This window comes from Penicillium odoratum (assembly GCF_028828045.1).
Source record: "Penicillium odoratum strain IBT 22623 chromosome Unknown utg000004l_segment0_segment0, whole genome shotgun sequence".
Lineage (NCBI taxonomy): Eukaryota > Fungi > Ascomycota > Eurotiomycetes > Eurotiales > Aspergillaceae > Penicillium > Penicillium odoratum.
In genome coordinates, this window is record NW_026643146.1 from 796,742 (window position 1) to 814,325 (window position 17,584).

Genomic DNA, 17,584 nt, shown 5'->3' on the forward strand with positions numbered 1-17,584 from the left:
ACTCTTTCTTTCAAGCTTCATCACCTCGATGGCCATTTTTACAGCTCCTCGATCATTCCAGAATCCTCTGGCGCAGGACTCCTTGAGCGCCAGCCTTATCGCAGGTGTCAGCGTGCAATCAAAACATCCATCCTTCTTTCACTTGGTTCTGCTCGTCTTTGAGGCAGTGCTGGAGGTAGTATGTGTCTCTCTACCAGGCTATATCGTCGCTCGACAGGGGATGTTCGATGCGGACGCCCAGAAATTCGTGGCAAATCTCAACGTGGTGCTCTTCACTCCTTGTCTTAGTACGTTCCTTATCAGTCTCTTATCGCGCCATCTCCATTATAACAACAGCTCAATTGCTGACCCAAACAAGTCTTCATTAAGCTAGGCTCCCAATTGACAGCGGAAAAACTCACCGACCTCGCCATTATCCCTGTTATCTTTATCGTCCAAACTGCCGTTTCATACTTCTGCGCGTTTGTGGTCACGCGATGCTGTGGGTTCAAGAAACGTCAGTCCAATTTTGTGACAGCGATGGCGGTAGGTGATCACCTTTCTTATCCGCATAGCTCTCCTGCTGATTCAAGGATGTGTTCAATAGGTATTCGGAAATTCTAATTCTCTCCCTATCTCCCTCGTCATATCCCTCTCCGCAACCCTCCAGGGTCTTCACTGGGACCGCGTACCTGGCGACAACGACGATGAGGTTGCAGCCCGAGGAATCTTATATCTTCTCATTTTTCAACAACTAGGTCAACTAGTCCGTTGGAGCTGGGGTTATCACGTACTTTTGGCACCGAAGGACCGATACCTGGAAGGAGCAGAACGAGAGGAAACCGGTGAGACGGCAATTGAACAGGGCCAGGAACGATACACCGATAATCCAATTCAAACCGATCCGGATGAGCCGCTGGTCCGTACACACAGTTCTCAGGATCTACAATATGCCCATAACGGGCATGCAAACGGAGGCCGGTTCGAGTCTGGATCTCAGACTCCGGTATCAGCCCGCGCCTACTCCTACAGTAAGGTCTCCTCAATACATTCGCGTACCTCGAACGGCGACGAGCCTGATTCCGACGATACTCCCTCGGTGATCGGCCCTCCACCTACAGGACCCTTCCTACCCCGCCGCAGCACCGATGGCGATATCCTTCAATTCCCTGACGTGGAGGCTACTGCCCGGGAAACCCAAGTCACAAAGCAAACATATCTGCAACGATCCAACGCTTCTATCCGCAAATATGGACAGAGAACTCGCCGCTTCTTTGCCCAGAAGAATGACGCAGTATACTCCCGGCTCCCCACAAAAGCCCAAAAGTTCCTCTCATCCACAACAAGCGGAGTCCGTCGCTTCGTCCGTGGACTGTGGTCCTTTATGAATCCTCCCCTCTGGGCCATGCTAGTCTCTATCATCATCGCATCCTTCCCAGCGCTTCAGCATCTGTTCTTCGACGAAGGCACTTTCGTCCGCAACTCGGTCACTCGAGCCATCGAGCAGAACGCCCAAGTGGCCGTCCCACTTATTCTGGTCGTGCTAGGCGCTAACCTGGCCCGGAATACACTCCCCGAAGAAGCGCTTGAGGATATCGATCACCCCAGTACGGAGCGGAAATTGATCATCGCCTCTTTATTGGCGCGTATGCTCCTTCCAACTCTCATAATGGCGCCGTTCCTAGCACTGCTCGCCAAATTCGTGCCAATCAGTATTCTCGATGACCCTATTTTCATTATCGTTTGTTTCCTCCTCACGGGAGCACCTTCGGCGCTGCAGCTGGCACAGATTTGTCAGATCAACAATGTTTACGTGGGTGCTATGTCGAAATTGTTATTCCAGAGTTATGTTGTCTGGTATGTTTCCTGCTTTTTTTCTCGGCATCTGAGGCAAACCCAGCTGACAAGTATAGGATCCTCCCCTCTACACTCTTTTTGGTCATCTGTGGACTGGAAGTCCTCGAATGGGCATCCGCATAGATACCCCTTTGATAAATTTGTACGTAAACCAACTGGGACGAAGCTGGTCTCGTCGTTGGTAGTAGTGATGCTTGCATGATCCATTCTCTCTTTTTGCGTTTGCATTGTTCGGCGTGGTGTTTCACACTTCATAAGCACATCTCTATGACTGCTTGTTCATCAGTCTTGTTGGTCTCTTTCCGGTCTGCTGGGCTTAAATAACCTCCTACCCCTGTCCTCTTGCAGGATCTCTCTATCCTCGTTTTTAATTATTCATATTGCATCAAACTCAATACCTGAGTATCTTTACCTTGGTCTCTTCAAGATGAATTATTCTGCATGATCTTAGGTACTTGCAGAAATCTAAACTAAGAACTCAACATGTAAATACAATGTAGGATTTTGAAATTCATGGTAAGCTGGCCAACGCTAAAACTTCTTATGCCGCGGAACCCATGGGGTTGTCCTTCCTCGGTAATGGCAACGGGTATAGCATCCAGTACCCAAAAGTGGGTTTTATCTCAATACTGATCAAAAGGCGCCTTCCACATGAATGATTGGGTCCAGATTCCGAGAAAGGGTCTCAAGGCCTAGAGCGTTACCTATCACGTCCAGGAGCCCAAAAACTCGATATGTGGGATATATTTCTTCAACACGACAATACCTGCCTTGGCGAAGTCTAAGAGATATGCGCTTTTTACCATTTTTTTTTACTGTAGCTCGCCCACCAAACTAGAAGCTATATTAGCGCGTCTTTATTTTTAAAAAATATCAAATGAATGATGAAGGAAAAATCTCGCATGATGTATCTACCTCTTTATTACTTGGGTACTTGCCGGAGTTTTGGAGAGCTCTCCGACTTTGAAAATGATATGTAGCACTGTAGAGAAGGTATGAGATGCTGTAGAAGACCACGTAAAATGTAGTAGTATAGTTAAGTAGTAAAAATAGTTCTACTTTATCGAAGCGCCGTGCGAAACGCGCGGCGAGAAGACTCTCTCACACACCAATATGTTTGACCTTGTCTAGACCGAATCCATGCACCTAAGCGATAATACTAAACGGCCCAGCAGCGTTAAATACAGTAGGCATCTAAAACAGAATCAGCATCAGCCTCATGCCAGAAGAGAAAGACATACCTGTGGCGCTGTATCCAAAGAAGAATCCAACCGTAAATACCAAAGACTCCCTTCCTGAACCGCCGGCAATTTCTCGGGAATCTTTACATCAATACGCCCAGATGTACCCTTTACCCCCTGCACAATCTTAATAGTCTGTGCAAATGAAATGGTGTCCAGGTGTCGCACGGGGTTGTTGTACAGCCACACCCCATACGTGCCAGTCGGGTATTTTGCCAGCGGGTCAGGGCAGTGTGTCGTGGGCGCACGATTGAAGTGGATAGACACCGTTTGACCAGGAGATAGGGTCGAATTATCTGGGATTCCTTGGTAGACGTTCAGACAGGAGTAATCACGCTTTCCCCATGCTATGTTCTGTTGAGTTAGAACTTGTCTTGAATGAATGGGCTGGGGATGTTAATAAACATACGCTGCCATTTGTCAAAGGCAGTAGCACTGGCCACCAGAGTGGTGATGATTGCAGTGATCTTCATGTTGTAGGTTTGTATAGATCAGAATAGAGTATTGAGTGGGAATGGGGAATCGAAAAGAGGAAACGCAGGTTTTATAACCTGTGCAGATCGATTTTGACCCCTAGTGCCATACCGCAGGTCATAATCCTGCAGTAAGTCGCAATGTCTCAGTTGGTGACTCCTCATGGCTGGGGGTTTGCTTGGCGTTAAGGATGTGGTGGGGGATCGGCAGGGTCCACAGTACTAATTGCGAGGGACTATATCGGCTGTGAATTCATTCCTGTTAAATGACTTGGTTTTTGTTCATGTGTTCAGCTGTGCTATGGCTCGAGATAACTCGTATAGGCTCCAGGGGGCTTTCTTGGCTGCATGATGGACGCCTCCGGAGCTGAACTTGCAATCTGGGCTACCTAGTAGGTAAGTAAATGGTAATGTGAGTAGAGAGTGAATCTCCAAATTGGCTGTAGTCAACTAATGCCAGTTTTCTGACATCAACTTAGCTAATTGAAGGGACTTTATGGGCCAACAAGACTACCTGGAATGTCGCTCATCCTTCATCTCTTGCTCATCCACATTGAAACGATATGTCTCTTGCCCAATTGCTGGCTTTCTTGTTCCTTTCATTTTTAATCCGGACCATGAATTGAGGGGCCGTTTAGCCTAATGATTTTCAGGAAGTGCGACGATGGCAAAGACTGAGATGTGGTGTTGAAAGACAAAACACATGTTTTGAGTGAGGATGCGTAGAGACCAGACTGAAGAAAATAGTCAAAGAGTAGAGTGGAAAAGTATTCGTCCACAGGCTTTAGGCCACAATAGAGGGAACATTTGAATGTATCTTCTGTCGTTCTTTTCCCCATTTCTTTTGGTTACAGATCCAACACAATCTGTCTACCTGATTTCATCTTTAGTTCCAACTCTTGAAGGCATTTACGACTCCTTCATATATCGGAAGCCTCCAGTTCACTTCCAGTTCCGTCACTCAGACTTTTCAACTGTTGCCTCGGGCTTCAGACGTGCTTCGCTAGCGCCAGGTTTGATAATCCAACTCTTCTTATAATTTACCAGTTTCATACCAGCCAGATACCCCAAGCCTCAATATTCGATTTTCAAACATCCAAAATGACAGATTTGAACGTCGCTATCTATCGCCGTGCTGGCAAAGGCAAAATCCGCCACTGGGCCATTTGGTTGAAAAGCTACAATCCGGAAGAATCCGTCATTCTCCAGCTTACCGACAACATGTACGGGTATGATTATCGTATCGCTGACCCTGTTTACTCAAGCCCTGTGCACTCCGGCAGGCTTGAGAGCATTATTGGTTGCGGTTCTATTCGTGAAGAGAAGCACCAGCTCGCTCTGGACGCTATTTTGAATTATCCAGTGCACAATCGAGGAGAGGCTTGGAATTGCCAATCATGGGTTTTTGACTGCTTGGATCTGTTGGATCGAATGGGAGCCTTGGATTTTGCCTCCCAGGGAAGAGATTGCTTGGAAGCACTGCGGGAGTAAGGCCTTCATCAAGAGATTGAGAATCTCAGAAGGTTCTTAATGGGTCATTTATGTCAATGAAAAAAGCAAATTGGAGGAATACCATCATGAAATCCATGATTTCACTTGCTGGAATGGAGGTCCTAGACTAGAGCGGACCCTGGTGCTCTGTAGATTTCTTAGACTATGTGGCGGGGAAATTGCATCCAGGAAATTAATGCAGAGAATCATTCTATGCTTTCAAATGGTCAATAGGCTAAGTTAAAGTCTTGAGACTCAATAGATCAAATCCTCACTTTGTAATAGTATAGAATAGACCAATCATTGGGCGGTGGAGTTAAGTCGGATTTAATGGAAGTCTCGACCCCCACACAATCCTTGCCCCTTGCAGCATCATCAATTCGGAGTGTGGATCACTGAGGACTACTCTTATCAGATCTCTCATGAACAGATTACCCATTCGATCTGGCCGTCTCGGCCGACCCAAGTCTAAGACGGGGTGCGCTACTTGCAAGTAAGGGCCCTTCAATCCATCCTGGTGGAGATTATTGACGGTATGATTCAGGGCCCGCCGAGTTCGATGTGGAGAAGAGAAGCCACATTGCTTGAAGTGCACTAGCACCGGTCGCAAGTGTTCTTACATTTCGAAACTTGCACCAAGGATTGACTCGCCGCCGCGCCAACTCGCTCTATCTTCACAGGGATGGCGAGAGCGGCGCGCATTTGAATATTACTTCCACCAAGCTGGTCCGGCACTCTCTGGTGTTCTTGATGTTGCATTCTGGAGAGGCTCTGTCCTGCAAATTTGTCGCATGGAACCGGCAATCTGGGATGCCATTATTTCGCTCAGCTCGCTGTATGAGCGGCCCCCAATCCACAATGCTTCGCCCTTTCGGCTCATTAACAACCCCGCCGAAGTTGAGCATTCCTACCATCGTGAAGCCCTTGTTTGGTATTCGCGCTCACTGGCTACTGTGCAGCAACGTATCGACCAGGGTGTGGCAGATTTGACGGTCTCACTCATCAGCTGCATCCTGTTCATTGCCATTGAGCTCTTGCAGGGTAATCGACCTGCTGCCTTGAATTTAACTAGACAAGGGATGCAGATGATGATCTACGCGATGGCACCCACAGGGCTGAATTCCATAAATGGAGGCTCTATAAATCGCGCAATTCTCACGTCGGTCATCAAGCCTATTTTCCAGCGGTTAGATACCTGGGCTCTAATTATAGACGGCGTGCCCACCACCAGGGTCAACTGGTCATTTGCTTACGATACCTCAAATGTCCAACTGACATCGTTTGATGAGGCCAGAAATGTTCTCAATGGGCTTGTTGCAGAGATGAAAATCCTCAATATTGACACCAAGCGACTTTGGACGTACCCAGTGGACAGACGACTATTGGATTCTCAAGTCCTTGTAACAAAACAACGACATTTAAAGAATAGTCTAAACCAGTGGCATCGGTCTTTCCTATCTCTGGCCCTTTGTAACCAGGATGTGAGTGGGAGGGGTGGAGATGCGCTCCTGCTCACGACCTATTACAGTGTTCTCATAGAGATCCAAACTTGTCTTGATCCAGATCAATCCGCATATGATGCATTTGAAGCCGAATTTACGCAGATCATTAATTATGCGTCTATAGCGATTGCTGCCACAAAAGATTCTGAAGGCCAACAACCCGCTTTCATCTTCGAAATGGGGGTCTTCCTCCCACTCTTCATCACCGCTCTCAAGTGTCGGTTCCCTCAATTACGTCGTCAAGCCTTGTCTCTCTTAAGTGATGCTCCACCGGTACAGGGGCTGTTCATGTGCAAGCCTGCAGCTCATGCAGTGGCGGTTCTTGTGGCACTGGAGGAAGATCCTAGCACAGCTCATGACATTACTGAAGTGAGCGAAATACTCGCCAAACCAGGATGTATTCCATCCTTGCGAAATCGTATCTGGGAATTCAATGTTTCGTCCAACATAGATTCAGGACATACTCAGAATTGGCTCCATTATAGTCTACGTGACTTTGATCAGAGTGAGATCCGATTTATCCAACATGCTATGCTCTTTCCTGGAGCTCAGTCATGAAACAATGGCTAAAACCTGTCACCAAATTTTTATTCTGCCTAGCGAAGGTCATTTTCATCTTTATTATTTTCTTCTGCTTTTCTCCGTAGAAACGTCATTGATCGTTGGTCGCGTGTCATGCCGTTTCCTGTACGGTAATGTTTACTAATTCACTCCCCCTCAGCTCATCGACCCCTCCATTCTTACCTTCTTCCATCTCTCTCCAGAAACCATCAAGAATTCATCCTTCTCTCTTGATTACCGAGATATTCAGGCAATTATGGCCTAGTTGACTCTTAGTCTGGCTTCACATTCCAATCACGTCCAACAGATCCCGGTTATGCGCTGCCTACCCCATTAGACCGGGTGCTTCCCATGGCGCCAACGATATCCCATATGCGACTTGAAATATGAAACATAAAAGCCGTTTGCGCCACGTCTCAAGATAATCGATTCTATAAACGGTGTGCACGCGACCTGAAAGACCGGTGTGCGGGATGATCCATCTGATCAAGATTGGACTGGTTGGGAAACCGGCCGGTACACTACCCCTATACAATCAAAATGGATCACCATTGGCTTATCTCATCCGACTGCGCCCGTGACAAACTTCCCAATCCTGATAGTAAACGCGATAACGATGGAGCTTGACAATTAGCTGCCAGATTCGCAAGGCACCCAGTCACCTGAGTCCCGATAAGCGCACTTTTTCGCCACTTATTTTCTTCTCTTGTATTGGGCTGCTGCTGTTTAGCGATCACACGGTGATTTGGATTTTGGATTTTGTGTTCTAGAAACTATTCAACTTGGAGTATAGTCTGTCTTGCGCAAGCCTGCATAGGACTTGTTTCTGACTGGAAACGTTTCCGCTCGCTTGTCCACCAGCGGATCTTTTGGTCCAAAATACCTTCCCCCACCTTCTCTTGGCCTCCAGTCGGACGTTGTCTGAGCGCTTGCTTCCCTAAGCCAACGCTTTGATATTTGTGACTGTTGGTCTTGTGACGTCAGCCGCATTCATTTACTGAGTCGTTCGGATTGCCCCTGAGCATATGCCTTCCTTCACCGAGGAGCATACAAACGCGGACCCTGAAGTAGCAGGTAGGCTCTCCTTTCCTACTCCCTGTACAATTTAGAACGCCCGCACTGCCCACGCAACTTCGACTTTCAATTCCGTCGCCAAGCATCTTACCCCATTGCGACTTGTACTACCGTTTCCGACTTTTGCAACGGCCCCCGCGGGGCAAGTGTGACGTCGGATCTGCCCCATGCACTTTATTTCCTCGGCAAAAAAACTTACTTTTGACTGATCTCTGGTAGACTCGTCAGCTATTTCAGGAACGGGTTTGAATATTCCTTCGCTGCCACGGCCCTTGACAAGCGGAACTGGCTCTGCTTCGGATGGTCCGACCTTGAAACAATACCGAGCCCCCATCGCGAAAGCAACCGCTCGTCCACCCACCAATCCTATGTCAATGCCTTCTACTGTCCCCCAGTCCGCTCCATCGAACTACAAGACTGAGGCGAGAACACTTGAGGATAGCGAGCAATCCATTAGACCGGATGAAGACCCTCAGCTAGGCCTGTTCCACCAAGTGTACGATTGGTTACAGCACGAGAAGACCCGGAGATTGGCAAGGAAGGCGCGGCGTGCTGAGGCGATTTCTGGTAACACGATCGCTGTCTCGGATAGCGAAGAACAACCAATCGCGGAGCCACAATGTTCAGAGAGCACGTTCTCGCTCGACAAATTGGAGAGAATCTTGGCACAGTTTGCAGGCCCTCAGAATGCACATGGTCTAGCATCGCATCTCGCCGTCAAGCGCGCACCTCGCCGTCGCCCCAAGGGTCTACGTCGAGGCTCCGCTTCAGACTCCGAGTACACGGATGTTGAGGCGCCAGTGCCAAACGTCGAAGCTTACCTCGACAATACAAAGACTCTCGCCTACATCACAAATGGTGCAGCAGACGAGGACACTACTGACAGTAATTCTATCAAGCAATCCAAAGACCGAGAGGCATGGACCATTTTCAAGACCGAAATCGTGCGCCTTGCGCATACTCTCCAGCTCCGAGGTTGGCGTAGATTGTCAATGGACATGGCCGAGGACGTTGAAGTCACTCGGCTCAGTGGTGCTCTGACCAATGCTGTGTATGTGGTCGTCCCGCCCAAGACTCCACGCAGGACTGAAAATGGTTCTACCACCTTGCGCCCGAGGAGGCCCCCACCGTAAGTTCCCAACTAATATCCTGATGCGGCCGGCAAATAATGTTTGATTCTAGGAAGCTCTTGCTGCGTATTTACGGTCCTCAAGTAGATCATCTTATTGATCGGGAGAAGGAACTCCAAATCCTTCGTCGCCTGGGCCGCAAGCACATTGGTCCTCGTGTACTTGGGACTTTCTTGAATGGTCGATTTGAAGAATACTTTGAGGCACGTCCTCTCACGCCGAAGGAGCTGCGAATTCCAGCGACATCTAGGCAGATTGCCAAGCGTATGAGAGAATTGCACGATGGTGTCGAACTTCTCCCCGAAGAACGAGATGCCGGGCCGATGATCTTTAAGAATTGGGATAAGTGGGTTGATCGCTGCGAGCAAGTAACCACTTGGTTGGATAAAGAGCTTGAGTCTCCGCAAAATGAACTCAAGGCGGCTGCAGAACCTTGGCGCCAGCGGGGCTTTGTTTGCGGTGTGCCATGGGCAGCATTCCGCCAGGCCGTGGATCGCTATCGGTCTTGGCTTATTGCCAGCTGTGGTGGACTTGAGGAGATCAAGCGACAACTTGTGTTTGCCCATAATGATGTAAGTCATGCTTTTGGTTTTGATAACGACATGCTAATTGGGTCAGACTCAATATGGAAACCTTCTTCGCATGGAGCCAGCTACAGAATCTCCGCTTCTCCTGCCCGCCAACTCCCACAAGCAGCTGGTGGTCATTGACTTTGAATACTCCTCGGCGAACACCGCTGGTCTTGAATTCGCAAACCACTTTGTAAGTTTAGTTCTGAATTTCCGTTCTTACGTTCTGTTCGTTTCTAACCATATTAGACTGAATGGTGTTACAACTACCACGACGAGGAGCTATCCTGGGCCTGCAACAACCGCCTTTACCCCACACTCGAGGAGCAACGCCGCTTTGTGATGACATACCTCACCCATCGCCCTGCTGTGATCGGCGGTGTGGCCTCGCCTTTAGCCACTCCAGCCATGCGGGGTGGGACTGGTACCGCTGTCACACCCTTCACCCTGGATGATGGCCCCGATTCCAATTGGCCGCAAGTTGAGAAGTCACTCGAGGAGGACCTGGAAGCTGAGGTGCGGCGGCTTATGCAACAGACCCGTTTGTGGCGTGCCATGAACTCGGCCCAGTGGGTGGCCTGGGGTATCGTACAAGCCAAGGCACCAGGCATGGAAGAAGGAATTGCTGAGATGCTGGCTACATCCAATGAGAATGGACATAAAGACGAAGGTGTTAAGACACCTACGGTCGATGTTGATGCCGATGAGGAAGATGGTTTCGATTACCTGGCGTATGCGCAGGACAGAGCCATGTTCTTCTGGTCTGACCTGTTGGCTCTTGGTCTGATCAACCCGAACGACCTTCCGGCGCCAATGGTTGAACATATTCGGGCCCGGGCGGTTGATCATTGAACAGAACATTGGGATTCATGACATATGAAGTTACGATTATGCCAGTACATAGTACCATCCTAGGTAGATCAGAGACTGTATCTAGTGAATGCAGACCATAATAGTTCACATCTATAGGGTATCTGAAAATTCACGTTATTAGCTGCGACAACATAGAGACTGCAGGCTGCAGGCATAAATGCAAATAGATCATCGTCTCATCTCCAACTTCTTCCTCGTCTCCTTCTTCGCCCCTTCAACCCACTCGTCGTACACACCCTGCTTATCCTTCATCTCAACAACCCCCTTCATCATCTCCCCAATAAATCCCACGAAATTCCACCTCCGCAACGTATTCTCCCACTGCCAAGCCCCCCTCTTCCTCTCCTCCCTCTCAAGAGTCTCCACATCCCGAATCTCCCTCGCCGCAATCCTCGGATCCCGCGTAACAGCCATAAGATTGAAATGCGTCTCCCCGGCCGGATACCTCTCAATCCTCCTCCTCAAAACCTCACTAACAACCTCAGGGAAGTTCCCACTATCACACTCCCCATGACTAATAGGATGTGGCTGCAATCCATCCAATTCATACAGCGTCCCATTCACAGACGTATACGCAATGAAATGATACACGTCTGCCGCATTCTCCTCATCTTGCGGTCTAGCCGTCTCATCCGCGAAGGGACTCGCGCGCGCAAACGCATTATGCGCCGTCCGGATCGCTTCTGAGTTTGATAGCGCCTCGCCGCGGAGTTCGGGCGGGAAGCCGGTTGTGAATTCTTTGAAGGAACGTAGTTCGGAGCCGAGAGGGATGGGTTGGAGGGGAGCTGGGGGGTTGTCGTTGTTGAGGATTACGGAGAGGATGGCTTGTGTGCCGCAGGCGTTTTGGATTGTTTGCGCGGCGAAGAAGACGTTGTTATCTGTTGCTGTTTGGTCGTAGGTTCCGTCGATTGGGGCTTCGGCGCGTGCACCGGCTGCTTCACGGGTCCATTTAAACAGGAAGATCACGCCGTACACGGGGCTGTGGGTGTTTGTTAGCTTGTGGATTCTTTTTTAGTAGGAGGAGCTGGTTGGGTATGGGGTTTTTGATTTACCCGAGGGAGCGTATTGTGTCGGCGTCGAGGGAAATGAGTTCTTCGAATTGAACATCTTGTACGCCGAGGTTCTCGATGAGGGATGTGAATACGCCCTAGGGTTGTTAGATGGGTTTGCTTGAGCTTGGGCTTGAGCTATTGGACATACCTCATCGGACTCGATGGTGCTCCAGCCACCTGCGTCGCCCATTGCGTATAGTTTGAGTTCAGTTGGTTGGTTTGACGGAGGAATTCAGGTCAAGTGGTAGGTAAAGAGATGGAAGCTTGACAGATGTGTTGATATCGACATGCGGGACGTATGTCATAGGTCACGTGACCTATCATCACGTGTGATAGGCGTGCTAAGTGTTGACCACCATTTTCAGGTGTCGACACCCATACTAACGTTAGTTAACTATCAGGGAGTGAAATATAAAATGAATAAATTTAGTAACACTGATTGTGACACGAAATAATATGAAATGGACAAAAAATTCGTTCTCACACTATTAAGTTCTGTTTGCCTTGAGCCATAGCTCTATGTTCCCTCTGTAGAATCATGCTTCTATACTGTAGATCTACGTGCAAAGATTCAACCATACTTTTTCTTCCATGTGCATATAAACAAGTCGCAGACTACATATCATAAGTGAGAAACCAAAGATCCATCCCATCCATTCCAAACAGAAACTACAGGACTGTTGTCAATCCAAAGTCCGCTACACTAACTAAACAAAGCCATCATAGCCCCCAAAACAAAGACAAGTAAATAAATCCTACACTACAATACCTCGTAATACAAGCCACATAATGGGGCGAAGTGGACCCGCCGCTTATATCGCCCCGACACTAGGTACGGAGTACATGCATCACATATCACCCAAAGCAACTAAGACAAATCCCTGAATATGCAATAGAATCACACCCTAATGCACGATCAGGGATAAAAACGTGGCAAGACCCTAGTAAATATCCTCACGGAGTTCAAGTTAAGATAAGGCAGCCGAATACGAGGTCCACCGGAGTTAACCTGTAAGGCTGCAATGAACTATCCAATAAGACGCGCAGATCTGGGGTATTAGATAGTTTATCTCTCTCTATTCTTAGTCACTGTGGAACTAGGGTATCTGAGTCCTAGGTCCCTGGCGATCTGGTTCTTGATAAATATACGGCGGCTAGTGGTGTGGTGGGTATTTTGGTTTGGTACATGTAATTAAGGAGAGATTCTCGAAAGGGGAGCGAGGGAGATAGGGCAAGAGGCTAGAAGGATTCATAAAGTTCTTTGGTGTGATGGGGGCGCTAAACTGTGAGACTTGAACTTGAATTCTGTAGTGGTGACAATACTGTCTGTCTTATATTGATTGCGAGGTTATCAGGCAAAATCAGATTATCTCACATGTACCGTAGTAGGTCTTATCGTATAAAAGGTGAGTAACATGCAAACACTCCCAGTTATGGTAGCGTGGTTTGCTGGAACTGGGTATATCACTTGATTCATTTTCTCGCTTTTCGAGAACAATGAATACAACGCTCATGCGGAATGATAAAGACATTAAAATTCACAGGAAATATAAGCAAGAACAATCAAATATGACCAAGCTCTCGTAGACAAAGTATGTTGAGTAAAGAAATCACAAAAATCAGACCGGACTCCGTATCACATATTGAGGGGTATTAGTATTCTCTTGCGCCTATCCACATAATCAAAATAAAACCAGTCCATTCATGTCCAGCAGGTCTCAGATGTAACCATACTCGGCATCTCGAAGTGATGTGCTTGTTGGTACAAATCCACATTGAGGCCGAGTGATCCATCCTGGGGCATATCTGTGCAGAGGGCATCACCATAAGGAGGAGTGAAAGCCGGATTTGAAAGACTTGTGTGGCGCAATTCAGACATCCTTAGTTGTGGGTCGTGCGCATCGAGAAGTTGTGGAGAAGGAGGGTATAGAGTATGCGAAGGGGCGGTGACATAGCCATCCGCGAGATGGAATGGGGAGCCCGCGACATTGACTGCGGGAGGTGATTGAAGCGGAGGGGTATATGCGACGTATGAGGGGGAAGCGGATGCAGGTGAAGAGGATGAGGCGATAGGGTATTCTTGCATGCCGTGGTATGGGCTTGAAGGATCAGGGGAGTAATGCTCGACCGATGGGCGAGGACACATACTCAATCGGAGACGGTAGCGGGCAACAATGCGCCGTGGTAGGTCCATAAGGGCCATGCCCAGGCGAAGTTCTGCGTTGTATGGATCTGTTGCACTGTTTGCTGCGAGGATGCGGTATATTTCTTCGATCGGGCCGATGGACAGTCCGCCTAGATATGCTCCTTCCATTTCGGGGTAGAATCGGTCGAGGGCTACGCCGACAGCGAAGAACTGGGAGAGGATGGCTAGAGCGGTGAAATCGGAGTCGTTGCCTCGGAGCATCGACGCAGGGAGCCAGAAAAGCCAGCGTCGGAGAATCTGGATGCGCTCAAAGGCTTGCTCGGATGTTTGTGTTGGGTAGTCATTCCGGAAGTGCTGCACGAATTCGACGAGTTCCGCTAGTCGTTGAGCGTGCTCTGGGTTGTGGGATACTCGCTTTTGGGCGAGCTCGAGAGCGTGAGCGGTTTGATCTAGTGAGTTTAGATCGTCGTCAAGGGACAAGGGGAAATCAGATGCGCTGAGAGCGCGTTGGTTTTCGACGAATTGTGCTAACTCGGATTCCTGTTTCCAGAAGGGGTGCATCGATTCGAGAACGGTTGAGATGCCCTGTTGCAAGGACATCCACATTTGGCTAAACAGATCATTAGATGGTTGAAAAGCTGAATGAACAGGAATACCAACCGTTCGGTTGCTTGCCATGAAAGCAGAATGGAGGCGGCAAGAACAGCCTCGCAGTTCTCCTTGGAAAACAAGCCGATGGCTGTCTGCAGGCCCCGGAGGGCAGTCATCTTGTGGTGATAAGCTAACTGCTTGGTTTCCTGATCTCGAGTCAAGAAGGCGAGGTGAAATGCCGACAAACCCAAAATCGAGCTCATAACAAATTCATTAGACAGGGCAATGGCAAGGAAGCTAGATGAATGTCAGCTATCGCTCTTCATCCCCTTCAATGAACAGAAACATACTTGGGCATCTTCTGCGCCCAGGCGGTGCAGCTACTCAGACCACGCCGATGCAAATCGATCGAAAGGCCAATAATGTGATGGACCAAACGCAGATCCTGGCGCGATAGATGCGACCACCCAGACGGGGGACATTGAACCAACTCAGGGTAGGGAGGGACACCGGTTCGGTGCCAGTTCTCGATCTCCATTTCGATCGCGGGCGACATCAGCAGATCAGGACCCCGCCGTGTTGGAGGGGGACTGATTTGCGTCGTTGAGTCCTGGTAGTCACATCGACAGTTGTGCTTGGTGCAATTGCGACTAGAATGAAGATTAGATCTGGTACCTCCCAGACTGACTATAAGGACTGTTGAGACGTACCATTGTGGGAAGGTCTCATCACAGCGAATGTGTCTCCTCTTGCACGTCTTACATCCGTTGCGAGATTTGGTGTGGCTCTTGCGAGGAGGACCACCACCCGGGCCAGCCATGTTGCAAGGTGAAAAGTATACGAAAGTTAAGGCGGGCAGATGACCACGGGAGGTCCCCGTTTATAGAAGAAGGTCGAGGGAAATCCACACGTGGGAGATACGAGCTGCAGGTGTTAAAAGATCCGAGTCAGAAGCATTTTTTAAGAGGGAGAAAGATGGAAATAAGAAATCAGAAATGTAGGTAAAAGGGGGGGGAAATAAAAGATGAGAATAGAAGATCCGGTCAGATGTATTACGGTACTCCGTACTTTAGGTAAATGGTTATGTTATTTTCCCCATCATTTTGAGCCTCTCTGCAGGGGAACCCAGGATGACCCTTTCAGCTTGGGCTAATGAAGGCATCCACATGGCGGCCAATAGAATAGACTCTAATTTGACAAGCCTTAGACAGCTTCCTGGATCAGTCTAGCTTTTCTCCACTCTACCGCAGAGCTCTGGGGGGATCTCAAACTTTGGTTTGCCGGGGAGCCCCAGGGAACCTTTCCGGAGCTTTTTTCCCTCCAACAGACCGAAATTAGGGAAGTGGATATATTTTAGAAAATGAATTAAAATGGAAATAAAATGTTGGGTCAACCAAGGCCAAGGCCCATTAGTCTAACTACAGTAACTATATTTGGGTAGTTCAAGCGGCAAAGGCTTGGCTTGACTAAGCAAAGGTATTTCTCTAGACTTTAGATAGTGACTCCGCTAAAGGGGAAAGATAAAGAAAAAGAAGGCAAAGGAAAAGGGAAAGGGGGCTTGTGGCTTTTGCTTTTTTCTTTTTTTTACAAAGTCCCGAGAATATGCAGGGGGGCAGTGTATATGGATCGACCAGTTCCGCGATCTGAGGACCCTTGAAATGTGGATCGGAAAAAACGTCAGGGATTTGCCAAGCCGAACCATATGCCAAGTCAAGTAACAGTGTTATCCTAGACCAAGTTATTTAATTTGATTTGATTTGGCCGTTTCTATCCGACAATCAAGTCAGACGCGGGATGAGACGGACTCAACTCGGTAATGACAACCGAACGTGCATATTGAGACTCCACTTATTCGCTTCCTATTGGCTTTCCCATTTTTATCTTTTTCTTTTTCTTTTTTTTTAATCCTTTGGTCTGACCATTCCATCGGGTTTTACATCGTTTGGACAATCCGGGGGGCCGGAAATGGTTTTTTTTTTTTTTTTGGTTTCCCTTAGGGATTATGAAACTTGGGGACCAGAAGAATAACAGGGATCCCCAAATCCCGCTATACTGGATCGCGGCTTTTCTTGACGAAAGTGTCACGTTACACCGCCAGTTCACCCACGTTTTTCATGCAGAGAGATGAAGTACAGCGATGAAGCATTACACGTGGCTCCACCCTTGCTGATCGGGTTTCACCAATTGAGGACATTCAGTGCGAAGTCGGGAAACCTATGGAAGGCCTAATACGGTTAGTCTCGCTAACTCGCAACATTCAGCCAAATTAGGGTTAGTCTAAGCTTGGGGAGCTACCCACTGGGACCAGTATTTTGGGGGCCAGAATAACTTTCCTTTTATTGTTTTATTTTTGGATAAGAATATGGTTGGGTAGCTACAAAGAGCTTCAACAAGTTAGGCCTCCCAGATCTGGACCCTGTGGGCTTGGCCAGACTGTGCTCTACAAGGATAAAGACCCGACGGTCTGGTTCTCCCGCCCTGCCAGATGACATCGTCTTAACTAATCTGACCTAGAGCAGCACGGTCCATGGGAGGCAACTCCCGCTAACCAACTTAAAACGAGGGTCATCCTGGACGCGTGGGGATAAACTATGGTCGATCATGGCGAGATCAAACAATGGCTATGCTTTACCAGCCTGTCGGTTTAGCTTGAACCTCCACGGAGGGGCAAATCATCCTGTCGATCTATATCTCCATGGTTTCAGATTTCCACTAGTCTTGAAGCAGCCTAGAAGTGGTTTAAAGCAATTCCATAGCTAATCCCAGGTCTAGTCCATCGGTCATGGGAACAGCATCAGACCTGGCCAAATTTGAACCCCAGAATCCACTAAACAATTACACCCAATACCAGTGCAGAGACCAGAGACCAAGTACCAAAAACGTTTGAAAACGTTCGAACGATGTACCCGTACCAGATCTCCAAGCTTTCCCCTCCACTCCCTCGTCGCGCCGCGATTTAATTAAAGTCACTAGCGTCAACTGTACTTTTCTTGCTAAGCCACCCTGGTTCGCGTGAATGGATGCCTTGTATGCCTTGTTTCAGTA

General features: G+C 48.4%; 7 protein-coding genes across 7 annotated transcripts; 4 read left to right on the forward strand and 3 right to left on the reverse strand.

The window, feature by feature from the left end:
* Window positions 1-28: 28 nt before the first annotated feature.
* Window positions 29-1,959, forward strand: N7520_004549 (Auxin Efflux Carrier superfamily; the record flags this gene model as incomplete). Its single annotated transcript, XM_057138483.1, has 4 exons — window positions 29-287; window positions 359-525; window positions 587-1,836; window positions 1,893-1,959. The coding sequence occupies 4 exons, from the start codon at window positions 29-31 to the stop codon at window positions 1,957-1,959; spliced, it is 1,743 nt and encodes a 580-aa protein (XP_056996690.1).
* Window positions 1,960-2,982: 1,023 nt separating this feature from the next.
* N7520_004550 (uncharacterized protein) lies at window positions 2,983-3,550 on the reverse strand (the record flags this gene model as incomplete). Its single annotated transcript, XM_057138484.1, has 3 exons — window positions 2,983-3,030; window positions 3,078-3,424; window positions 3,487-3,550. The coding sequence occupies 3 exons, from the start codon at window positions 3,548-3,550 to the stop codon at window positions 2,983-2,985; spliced, it is 459 nt and encodes a 152-aa protein (XP_056996691.1).
* A 1,101-nt stretch (window positions 3,551-4,651) lies between these two features.
* On the forward strand, window positions 4,652-5,041 carry N7520_004551 (uncharacterized protein; the record flags this gene model as incomplete). The annotated part of the gene is made up of 1 exon (XM_057138485.1): window positions 4,652-5,041. The coding sequence occupies one exon, from the start codon at window positions 4,652-4,654 to the stop codon at window positions 5,039-5,041; it is 390 nt and encodes a 129-aa protein (XP_056996692.1).
* Window positions 5,042-5,463: 422 nt separating this feature from the next.
* On the forward strand, window positions 5,464-7,101 carry N7520_004552 (Zn(II)2Cys6 transcription factor domain-containing protein; the record flags this gene model as incomplete). The annotated part of the gene is made up of 2 exons (XM_057138486.1): window positions 5,464-5,534; window positions 5,586-7,101. 2 exons carry the CDS (start codon window positions 5,464-5,466, stop codon window positions 7,099-7,101), a joined length of 1,587 nt encoding a protein of 528 aa, XP_056996693.1.
* A 1,451-nt stretch (window positions 7,102-8,552) lies between these two features.
* On the forward strand, window positions 8,553-10,729 carry N7520_004553 (uncharacterized protein; the record flags this gene model as incomplete). Its single annotated transcript, XM_057138487.1, has 4 exons — window positions 8,553-9,307; window positions 9,361-9,880; window positions 9,927-10,070; window positions 10,127-10,729. 4 exons carry the CDS (start codon window positions 8,553-8,555, stop codon window positions 10,727-10,729), a joined length of 2,022 nt encoding a protein of 673 aa, XP_056996694.1.
* A 189-nt stretch (window positions 10,730-10,918) lies between these two features.
* On the reverse strand, window positions 10,919-11,992 carry N7520_004554 (putative 26S proteasome-associated ubiquitin C-terminal hydrolase; the record flags this gene model as incomplete). The annotated part of the gene is made up of 3 exons (XM_057138488.1): window positions 10,919-11,729; window positions 11,803-11,897; window positions 11,951-11,992. 3 exons carry the CDS (start codon window positions 11,990-11,992, stop codon window positions 10,919-10,921), a joined length of 948 nt encoding a protein of 315 aa, XP_056996695.1.
* A 1,512-nt stretch (window positions 11,993-13,504) lies between these two features.
* On the reverse strand, window positions 13,505-15,359 carry N7520_004555 (putative C6 transcription factor RosA-like; the record flags this gene model as incomplete). The annotated part of the gene is made up of 4 exons (XM_057138489.1): window positions 13,505-14,558; window positions 14,609-14,836; window positions 14,890-15,189; window positions 15,250-15,359. 4 exons carry the CDS (start codon window positions 15,357-15,359, stop codon window positions 13,505-13,507), a joined length of 1,692 nt encoding a protein of 563 aa, XP_056996696.1.
* Window positions 15,360-17,584: the final 2,225 nt, after the last annotated feature.